Here is a 12,074-nt window from a genome sequence, read left to right on the forward strand (position 1 = left end):
AGAAATATTCCTTTGTGTAGATTTTTTATTTGTAGTTGTTCAGCTCCACAATTTGAGATTATGCACATTTTTCTTCAATTCAAATAGAGTAGAATTAAATATATGATTCGCTTAGGTTAAAATGATTAGCTGAAGATCTGGCAGGTTTGATCAAATGGATTTTTTTCCCTAATAATTATGCTAATAGACTGTGCCCAATGTAAGGTAGATGGGCTGCAGTTTTGCTGCAGAATCTACTTTGTAGCCAGTAACAGTGGCTCAGTGGTTATCACTGCTGCCTCACAGCACCAGGGTCCCAGGTTTGATTCCAACCTTGGACAACTGTCTGTGTGGAGTTTGTACGTTCTCCCTGTGTCTATGTGAGTTCCACCGGGTGTTCTGGTTTCTTCCCATAGTCACAAAGACGTGCAGGTCAGGTGAATTGGCCATGCTAAATTGCCCATAGTGTTAGGTGCATTAGTCAGAGGGAAGTGGGACTGGTTGGGTTACTCTTTAGAGGGTCGGTGTGGACTTGTTGGGCTGAAGGGCCTGTTTCTACACTGTAGTTAATCTAAAAACATCTGATTTATACTGCCTGGCTAGAAGGATAAACTTTCTCAAACCACTAAAAAAAAGTTATGTTGAAATTTATGAAGTGCTCAAGGTGGTTCAATGGACAAATAATAAAATGTCAAACCCAGCCTGAACAGTCCTTCTCTATGTTTTACCCTAGCATCTCCTGGATTCCAATATGGACTTGGCATTGTCATTTGAATTTGGACCAGTTCTACAAATTTGCACCACTCCTGCAACTTTCTTAATAATAATATTCATGGAAAGTATGTTGTGGGAGTGATCTCCCTTAATTCCTGAAATGCTTCCTGGCAGGAGATACTTTGCATTAGGAGCAAATAATTATTAAAATATCCATTTGTGATCATTGCTCTGTCAGGGTAAAATTGAATTGTTGTGAGGTGATGCAAAGTTAATTCTATATTGACGTTTCTAACCTCTTGTATATTATACAAGCCATTTTCTGTAACAGATTTAGAAATTCATTTCATTCCTACCACCATGCATAATGACAATAAAGAAATGCTATCACTTAATATTGAAATTTGTACAGAATGCAGTTTTACAGTCAGTGCGTTATAAACCGTCATTTTGATACTTGTAAAGAAAAGGACTTAAAACCACAATCTAGCATTATTATGAACAGATTATTAACCCAATTTGCTTTGCATAGTTAAACCTATTGCATTTCATACGTACAAAACATTAAAGAAATGTTAAAAAAAGGAACTGATAATAGTTAAGGGGAAAATAGTACTCAATTGTTGAACAAATAGACTATACTCATATTCCAAGCATGATGCATTTCTTCATCTCCGGAAAAGAAAATTACTTCATAATTTGCAACCTCAGTATAGTTGCAAGCTTTACTTGACAAAACTAGTACATATATATGTGAGTTAATAAAGCAGGTGTTGTTCAATTACTCCACCTCTTGATAGATATTTGACAAATGACTTCTTTTGCAAGGAGGTTAATTTATCCAGAGTGTGTAACCTAAATTACATTTCCAGGCTAACAAACAACAATAAGCTACACTTTTGTTCAGGGTGCACTGTGCATAAATGAAACAAAGTCTTGTCCAATGTATGGAGTTGATCTTCACATATCAGCTACAATTTGTACGTTGCAATTCTTATTCCTTCTCATGATTTTATTTATATAGGAATAAAGTAGGATGTTTTCCCTCATAGGAGAGTCTAGGACCAGAAGGCATAGTCTCAGAATAAAGGGTACCAATTTAATACTGAGATGAGGAGAAATTTCTTTTTCGGTTATAGTTTTTGGAACTCCTTGCCACAGACAGCTGTGGGGGCAGGGTCTTGTGTATATTTTAAGGCTGAGATGGATTCTTGATTAGTAGGACGATCAAGGGTAATGGAGAAATTGCAGGAAAGTAGATGTGAGGAACATCAGATTAGTCAGTTGAATGGTGGACCATGCCCAAGGGGCTGAAAAGTCTACTCATTCCTATTTTTATGGGCTTACTAAATAGTTTATTCAGTTATAGAATACAATAAAAATGATTTTTAAAGGAAGTTATCACATTTTAGCTTCAAAGTAAATGTTAATGTGGCAAAACTTGGAGTGGACTATTGCAAAGGTGCATTTCACCTAAAATCAGCCAAACCAATAGAATTGACCAAGGAATTTCAAACACAACTTCATTCCACCAAAGATCATTTTCTGCTAGTTTTAAAAGCAATGTAATCAAACGTGCTCCATTTCACGAAATTGGTGTGCCCCTGAACTGAATTTGTTTCTGAATTGAGTTTCCCTTCTTGTGCCTGTTTAGAGAAAGCTTAGTTCTAGCACAGTTGCACAAGTAGAGGCCTTAACTGCACTCCCATATATAGCAGGTCATATCATTGTTAATACAAAATTGAATATTCTGTGCAGTTCTCCTCAAAGACTCGACGTAAATTTCCTTAATATAAAGCTAGATATTGAAGTTCAAATTCTTAAAATTGTTTTGGAAGCATGTTCTATGAATTTGCTTCAAGATGAGATTTAGGTGGGCTGGACCTCTCTGCTTAGTTATGTCTGGGTGTGCACATTTGAGGAAATCATAACAAGTTGCACTCCATGTTTTAACTACAGTCCTATCCATAAGCTATAAAGATAGTTGAATCCACTACAAGGCAGCTATAGTTACGGTCCAGAAACAGCTGTGTTGTTGTCACATTTACCTGTATTCAGTTCCTGCTTAACAAGTAAGATGCTGCCTGAGGAATAATATGGATAGATTTGCATCTATCAAGTGGACTGCTTGATACTGGTGTAAAGCTTCCTGAGTCTTGTTAAAGATGCATACATTCAGGTGAGTGGAGTATGTTTTGCACTTTATTTTTATCCTTAAAATGGTAGAAAGGTTTTAAGAGGTGAGATATACCCTCAGAATTCCCAGCATCTGACCTACTCTTGTAGTCTCATATAATATTTATATGGCTGGTCCAATTCAGTTTCTGGTTAATGGTAACCCTGCCCACCCTGGAACTTTATAGTTACAGATTCCACAATGATAATGCCATTGAATGTCAAGAGATGATGGTTTGACTCTTCCTGATTGGAATTGGTTTTTGGGAGAAAGTGAGGACTGCAATGCTGGAGATCAAAGTCGAAATGTGGCGCTAGATAAGCACAGCAAGTCAGGCAGCATCCAAGGAGCAGGAGAGTCACATTTTCGGGCATAATTTCTTCATCAGGAATGTTATTGCCTGGCACTTGTGTGCAACATAAAATTTATTTGTCACTCATCAGCTCAAGCCTTAATGTCTTCCTGCTTCTCAATCTGAGGAATGGCAATTGATGCTCAAATATTGCCTTGATGTCAGTGACCTCTTAGGTGACCTCTTGAGTGTACCTCTTTTCTAACTGTTTGGAAGAAGTTTGAAATAATGTGAGTGACCCTTGCAAAATCCAAACTGAGGTGAATAGATTATTTTTCTATAAATGTTGCTTGATTGCGATGATGATGGCACTTTCCATCACTATGCTGGTGACTAACAGGGCAGGAATATTTGTCCAGTTTTTTTTGCAGATAGGACATACCTAGTCAATTTTCCACATTATATGTAAGAGTTGTAGCTGCATTACTACAGTTTGATTGGGGGAAGCGGTGCTAGCAGGGGGAGGTGGTGGTGTTGGTGGGGGGGGGGGTTGGTATTGGTGTGGTGGTATGGTGGCATTGGTGGGGAGGGTATTCTGGGGATCATGTCGTTGTTCCTGTGAAAATTTCTTGGAGCAAGAATTACACTTGGTTGAGGCAAGTGGAGGTAGTGTTGACACTTTTAACATGGGGAGACTGGTGCACTGTAACCACTACCGTGGTTCTGACTGATCAGGAAGCTCTCCTGCTCTTATCACCTATCACAAGCATCTCAGAAGGATTTAAAAATAGCTAACAAATTGATTTGGCAACATAATGACGCACTGTCTGTGGTCATCATAGAAGGACTTGAAACCTGAGCTGGACCCTGGAGTTGGAATGCTGCCAAATGTGGCACAAGACCTCCTCAGTACTGCTGCTGGAATATTGTCAAGGTTTATGACATTTGCTATATCCAACACCTTAAGTTGTTTCTTAATGTTATGTGGACTGAATCAAATTCATTGAAGATTGGCATTTTTGATGCTGGGGACTTAAGGAGGAGGCACGCTGGATCACACCTTTGGCATTTCTGGCTGAAGATAATAACAAATGCTTCAATCTTATCTTGGTGTCCACGTCATGGAAGAGCTGCTAGGATATGTAAAGGATCGAAATCCGCGATATCAGATCAGCGCCCAGACCATGAATCTATGTGTCTACAGCATAACTTATAATGTACGGAATTAATGACATCAGAATATCTTTGATAAATTATTACAAATGTTGAATAAATTTCTTGTTTGTTTGAAGATAGATTTATAACGCTGGTAGCAGCTGTCATTTCATTTGAATGGAAATTAGCTGAGGGTGAATGTAAGTTCAAAAATAAATATTTGAAACAGGAGATGTTGAAGTGCAGGAGCATGATTTCTGTCCACATTTGACAATGCCTAAAAACTGGCAGATTTACTCCCGATGAGAAAATAAATTTAGACACAACTAAATTTGTTGACCAATTGGTAAAACAATGCCACATAATTACAATACAACCTGAATATGTGGTGCTATGTGTTGAACGTTTTGGAATATTGTGGGCAGTACTTGTAATATTGTGAGCAGTTTTGCGTCCCCTATCTAATTGAGGATGTGAGTGTTGGAGAGGATACAGAGCAGGTCTATAAGAATGATGCCAGGATGAAGAGCTCGTCATCACGAGGAGCAGTTGAGGACTCTGCGTCAATACTCAATGGAATTTACAAGGATGAGGGGGGATCTTACTAAAGCTGACAGAGTAATGAGAGGCCTGGATAGAATGGACGTGGAGAAGACATAGGAGAGACTAAGATCCAAGGACACAACCTCAGAGTGAAGGGTTGACCCTTTAGAACTGAGATGAAAAGGAATTTCTTTAACCAGAAGGTGGTGAATCTGTGGAATGCATTGCTGTAGAAGGCTGTGGAGGCCAAGTGCATCATTATGTTGCCAAATCAATTTAAGATAGAAATAGGTTCTTACAAACTATTGCATTGTAACTACTAACAGAAGTGACAAATCAAACAGTGAGGGTTCTAGGGCTTCTGGTCCCCATGCTGAGCCATTTCTGCAGTGAGCCTCATGCAGTCCCCGATGTTGTAAAGGATTTGAATACTGCCAAAAAATTTGTTGCTGGAAAAGCGCAGCAGGTCAGGCAGCATCCAAGGAACTGGAGAATCGACGTTTTGGGCATAAGCCCTTCTTCAGGAATCAGGAATTTAGATTCCTGAAGAAGGGCATATGCCCGAAACATTGATTCTCCTGCTCCTTGGATGCTGCCTGACCTGCTGCGCTTTTCCAGCAACACATTTTTCAGCTCTGATCTCCAGCATCTGCAGTCCTCACTTTCTCCTAAGGATTTGAATACTAAAAGTTTAATTTGTGCAAAACTAAAAGAAATAAATACAGAAGCTAATTTGCAGACAACACGGCCAACAGCATTGCCAAAATCTGACTGACCAAATAAACAGCTTTATTTGTTGATTCAAGGATAAATACTGGCCAATGATCCGTGGGATCATTTACATTCACCAAAAATGTGGCTCCCAGTATAATGTCTCCTTTGAGAGACAGTACCTTTGATAATGCAGAACCTTGTCATTGGGAGGTCGATCTTGATTTTTATGGTGTAGTTGTGGAAAGGGCTTAAACCCATTATCTTGTGCTTCAAATCCATGGTTGACAGCTATTGTGAACAGCAGTTAGAATCCCAAATGGCAAATACGATCGAAGACCAGCTAATCCATGGCTTGTGACCGTTGAGAAACCCCTGCTTACCTTCAAATACTGAAACCAAGCTTTATACCCACAGGAACATGGACATGAAAGGACAGTAGGCTGATTCTTTCTTCCTTTCTGTCAAAGTGCGAGCTGTGTGAGAGTTCTTTGGAGGGAATCTTGCTGCGAGGCCGAGTGAAATTTCTCACAGTATCTTACCAAACTTGTTTCACTCACTGCCTATCCCACCCATTGCTTCCTATACTTTTGATTCTATCCTGATCTTACCATGCACCGTCCCAGAACAACTCAGTACTCAGCAGATTTCCACTATAAGACTGGTGCCTGTTGTGTACCCACACAAGCACTGTCAGTCTAGAGCTTCCCTGAAGGAATAAAAAAAGGAGCCCAAGATGTAACATTGGAATATAGATAGGCACTGTAAGTGAACAGTGATGTGCCATGAGGGTTCTTAAAGACTGGCATATTTTGGATGCTAACAATCGTCAATGTGATTTGTGCTCAGTTAGTGCCTATTGAATGTGCCTTGAGATGTTGGTACCCAGTGTCCAACATGGAGGTCATTTGGACCAAATGGCGAGCTGAATTCGTCCGATACCTGCATTTATTTTCCACACTGAGATTTCTTGATATTGATCATGCTCGGTGCATTTGTTAAGATCGAAAGACGGAAGTTACTGAAGTGAAATGGATCACTAACAAGGCATTTAACCACCAATAATCAGCTTTAATTGGCAGCTCACTTCTGCCTCACAAGGAATTCACTGCGCTGCTCAGCAGATGCATTAAAAGTGCAGTGAGATGAGCTTCACCGTATCTCCCATCGAATTCTGCCACAAATCCTGCCATAACTCATGTCACTCAGGCCCCGATAAGATGTTGCCCAGTACTTTCTCATGATGTAGCGCTCCCTCAGTCCTGCATGGAAGAGTATCATAGATTTTTTGCATAAGTCTTGTACTGGATTTTGAAGCCAGTGCATTGCCAATGGCTAGACCTCATAAAACAGAAACAGGAGAAGTGCAGTGCAGACCTTAAACATCTTACCCAACTTTTCTATTCTTGTAATGGTTATAAATCAGCTACTGGTTACCACAACTGGTCAACAATACACTCTGACAAGCAGTACTTTTAACAATTTGTATTACCTATTTTTCAAAACTTATTGATAAATTGGGCAATCTTTCTCAGTTTAATGGTTAAATATGTTTAAACATTCCAACTTCGAGACATAATCTAACACTGAATTAAGAAGAGAATTGATACACTGTGAAATTGGTGGTGAACCAAAGTAATTGCTTTATGTTTACAAAATGGAAAATTGTTCCTTTTTTTGCTATTTGAGAATTACTTCACCTCATATTCTTAATGCGTTTCATATAACTTTGCATACGATTTGCTTATCATATTTCTAGTATTTAGACATTTTTGATTTGAATGCCACCCACAAAGTCATTGTTTAAGTGTTTATTGCATATTAATCTGTATGTGGCTTGGGCATTTTTACCTGTATAGGTATTTTTATGGATTGTGTTTTAATGTGGAATGTTTCTCATGTTTTTCAGTCAGATTACTACTATGAATACACAGAGTGTGACAGTGTTGGCTCCAGGTGGAGAGTAGCTGTGCCTCACTCTCCAGGGACCTGCACAGGACTGCCAGACCCAGTCAAAGGCACCGAATGCTGTAAGCTACTTGCTAAAATTCAAATTGTAGTTTGATCATTTGTGTATTTAAGAAAAATACCCAGAGGCATATGTGGTATTTTCCATAATTTAGTTCTAATCCAGAGTTTTGTGTTTTGTATATAAAAAAAACTAACATGATGGAGCAATTTTGCATTTTGTTATTTGTTGCATCAAATATGTTGGTAAGTCTAATACTCAAATAGAAGATTGTATAAATTGCCAAATATGTGAGAAACATTAACATGTGATAAATATAATTAATTAGGTTGATTAGGATGCTAGCTGAACCAATCCTATGTTCCTTTTTACTCATCTCCATTTGGATATTGCGATTTTCACATGAGGAAGATGTCCACATATCTGAGTTTTAAAAGTATTGGTCAGTGATGTAATGGAAGCTTTAGAATAATAATCAAATCATGATCAAAAAGTATATTTCAACTTCCAGCAGCTTGATGGAGACCTGGATTGTGGTACATTCGAATTACTCATCACAAACAAGATCTCTGCAAGCTTTAGGATAATTAACATAGGGTTTCACATTTTTACCGTAGCCTCGCAGTGGCATGACTGGATTTGAAAAGTGTTAAAGTGGCAATTCTTCTATTCATTGGTATTTTATTATTTGCATTCGGGGCTGAAAGGGTTTATTATCTAGAGGTCCAAGATAACATCCCAAGGACAAGGGTTCAAATCTGACCACAGCAGCTGAAATGAAAAGCTGTCAATCAGGAATGGTGGCAATAAAACCACCATTGATTGTGGTGAAAAAAGACCCATCTAATTCACTATTGTCCTTTACAGTAGGAAATCTGACCTCCTTACATGTGAGTTCAGATCCACAACAATTTATTTATTATTTAATTGTTCTCTAAAATGACCTAACAAGACACTTAGGCAATAAATTCTGGCTTGGTACTTTGTACGTAAGTTTAAAGAATCTGAACTAACAAATGACAAAGTTTTGAGTTTGATCTGTTTAATGGAGTAAAAAAAAGACAAATATAATCATCTATAGTTTAAAGTATTTGATATCTATCTGGTCTTATTAAATCCAACTTTATTTTGAATATATATATTTTAATAAGAGACTGGAAAAAAACCTTAGAATGGACTGCCCTGTCATCTTAACATTCAAAGATATAAGTCAGCACATTCAGATGAATTCTGAATTAAAACAAACTGGCATTCCAATGTAATAACATTTCTAAAATAAGACAGTATTCACTGAAACAATTTTTAAAAGTCAATTTTCAACTGTGCAACTATATAAAATGTCATACAAGAAGAGATGGTACCTAATCGTCATATCACTGAACAAGAAATCCAAAGTCCTGAAATAATTTTCTGGGGATATGATTTCCAATCTCATCAGAGCAGCTATTAGTAACTAATTCTAGAATTGCAAGCTAGTCTCAAAACAGTGACCATGAAAATATCATCAATTGCTGTAAAAAGCCTGTCTGGTTCACTAACATCCTTTGGTGAAGAAATTCTGACATCCTTACCAGGTATGACCTATGTTTGACTCCAGATTCTCAACAATATGGTTGACTCTTAACTGCCCTCTGGATAAGCTTGGTAATCCATTCAGTTTAAGGGCAATCAAGGATGGAAACAAATGCAGGCCAACCACATTTAACTCTGTCCCATTCTGCGAGTCTGGTTGATACTGTATTGGCAGCAGTCATGGCCTCCTCTATGGCATTGCTGAGCAAAGGCTAGAATGTCTTATCCTGAGGTCCTTAGTAACGAGAATGGAGCACTGTTGTCCACTTAATTGCTGATGGGCACACAAGCCAGTGACAAAGACTGTGATTCTGGAAAAGCACAGCCACTCAGGCAGCATCCAAGGAGCAGGAGAATCGATGTTTCAAGCATAGTCAGTTCAGGTGTTTCAGTGCTTTGCAGCTGGTGTGTATAATATCTGCCTAACTCAAAAGACTCCACCTTATGTTTGCGATTCTGGTGATCTGATATAATCGTGAAATTACTTGGCAAAATGAATTGACAGTTTATTTCACTAGACAGATGATTTTGGAAAGTTGTTACCATCTCAGGCCAGACCTCCAAATTTGAATACAATCCTGAAGGAGACCTTCAAATAATTTATGGTCAACAGGAACCACTAACACTTTGTTTCTTAACATAAATAACATACAAAATCTCAGCTATTTACTGGAAGAATCAGATCACAAGATGTTTCAATTCTTGAACAACTGAAGAAGTTTTTACTATGCAAATGTCAGCAAAGGGAACAATCAATAATATAGTTTATACATTGAGAATGAACTTTTTGATTCGCTCATGGGATAAAGGTGTCACTGGCTCGGCCAGCAGTTAAGAGTCAACCACATTGTTGTGGATGTGGAATTACACATAGGCCAGATCAGGTATATATGGTAGTTTCCTTCTCTAAGGGACATTAGTGAACCCGTTTTTCTGACAATTAACCATGGATTCTTAATTTCAGATTTTCATTGAATTAAAATTTCACATCTACTGTGGTGGGATTTGAGCCTGGCTCCCCAGAACATTATCTGTGTCTCTAGATAATACCACTGGACCATTGCTTCTCCCTAGGCAACAAATATGATAAATATGAACAGGAAAAGTATAGTAGAACATATGACAAGCTGCATGAAAAATGATAGATACAACAAAGACAAACTCTACAAGTTTTTCTGTAAGCCATACAGACATGAATGATCACTTATGAAAATTCTATCTTCCTTGCGAGGCTATCATTTCTCTTTTGACAATCCGATTCTGATTTCTCTCAAACGCTGCTCAAATTCAGACAGACTCAATGACTAATCACTTCCCAGCTCCTCAGTCCCATCTCCTGAGTCTGTATTCTACTAGATCAGGCTGTCCTCCAGCATGTCATCCCCAACACAATTCCAGCTCTCTATTCATTCTGAAGAGAGCCCCACCACTCATAGGCAATCCTTGTAGTAACTGCTCGCTTTATGAACAGATAATCATTGCTTGCAGGTTTTCCTTCTGTTGCAGTGTTTCCTTACAGCTTCCTTGGGTGGATAAATGCCTCAGGGCTTCCCAAAGCTCCAAATGCATGAAACATCAAACCACTCCTAGGTTCCCTTTATGAGCCCCAAACCCCTCAGAGCTAACAACAGCATTTCAGCTGTATGGAATTAGCCAAATTGTTTTCCTTTGCTCCTGACTAAATCTCTGACTAATTGCTGTTCACTGACCCTTGAACTGATCTGCGTAATCTATTGAAGCCTCATAACAGGGCCCCACCCTTGTCCTCATGCAAAGTTGAATGTGTCAACCTTGAAACATTTGCCGATTTAAATGTTACAACCTCCAGGCGACAAAATGGTTACTTTCCATAGCTGCTAGCATTAGTATAATTGGAATGCATACATTCATGATAGGATGATGTAACTTTGGTACCAACATGTCACATGTTATCGAGATGCAAAGAGAAGAATGGAAAAATTGCACCAGGGAGCTGTACAGATCCTTATTTTGTGCATTAATACGTAAATTAGAGTTTGTTAGGACTCCTCAAAGACAGACCAGATGAGTCAGAAATGGAGATGCAGCAGAATTAGCGTAGGGACAGTCTAAAGGCTAAGGGTTTGCAGAGTGAATATAAGAGGCTAGATAGAAGATTAAACCGCTTCATTTAAAATGATAGATACAACAAAGACAAACCCTACAAGTTTTTCTCTAACCGACACCAAGAGAGAAAGCGTTTGAGATAAAGCAGAATCAGATTGTCAAAAAAGAAATGATGGCCTCACAAAGAAGATAGAGTTTTCATGAGTGATCATTCATGTCGCTGTGGGTTACAGAAAAACTTGTAGTTTGTCTTTGTTGTATCTATCATTTAAAAGGACTTCATTCCCAATGAAAGTAGGAATAAAAAAATAGGGTGGGTAAATCAGTGGCTGAGGCGATGGTGCATTATGCAAGGATTCAGATTTTTGGATCATTGGGATCTCTTCTGAGGCAAAAAAGACCTGTTCAAAAGGGATAGTTTTCACCTGAACTGGAAAAGGACCAATATCTTGGCAGGGAGATTTGCTAGTTCTATTTTGGAACCAATGTTGGGGGTTGTGGGATTCCTTAGTAGCAGTAAAAATAGAAAGACAGATGAGGATGTTTCTGAATCAGAAAAGAGGCAAGTTAATTAGAAAAGACTGACAAGAGCAAGTTAGAGAATGAGGTAAATCTGAAGAATTAAACTACATTTATTTCACTGCAACGGATCTCACAGGTAAGGCTGATGAATACAGCATGTTTTGGAACATGGACTGGGATGCCATAGCTATGACAGAAACTTGGCTGAAAGACGGACTGACAGCTCAATATTCTGGGTTTTAGATGCTATAGAAAGGATAGAAAAATGGTGCGGAGATGGCATTTTTGATTAAGGAAAGCATTATTGCTGTAATTAGAAAGGATATTTCTGAGGGATTGTCTAGTGAAACTATATG

General features: G+C 38.4%; 1 protein-coding gene across 1 annotated transcript in view; it reads left to right on the forward strand.

The window, feature by feature from the left end:
- Nucleotides 1–12,074, forward strand: part of elapor1 (endosome-lysosome associated apoptosis and autophagy regulator 1) — a 126,412-nt gene that overhangs the window by 32,406 nt on the left and 81,932 nt on the right. Inside the window, exon 2 of the mRNA XM_060845453.1 lies at nucleotides 7,480–7,600. Within this exon, the coding sequence (XP_060701436.1) occupies nucleotides 7,480–7,600 (121 nt within the window). The remainder of the gene's footprint in view (nucleotides 1–7,479; nucleotides 7,601–12,074) is intronic.

This window comes from Hemiscyllium ocellatum, chromosome 26, assembly GCF_020745735.1.
Source record: "Hemiscyllium ocellatum isolate sHemOce1 chromosome 26, sHemOce1.pat.X.cur, whole genome shotgun sequence".
In the NCBI taxonomy this organism is placed as follows: domain Eukaryota; kingdom Metazoa; phylum Chordata; class Chondrichthyes; order Orectolobiformes; family Hemiscylliidae; genus Hemiscyllium; species Hemiscyllium ocellatum.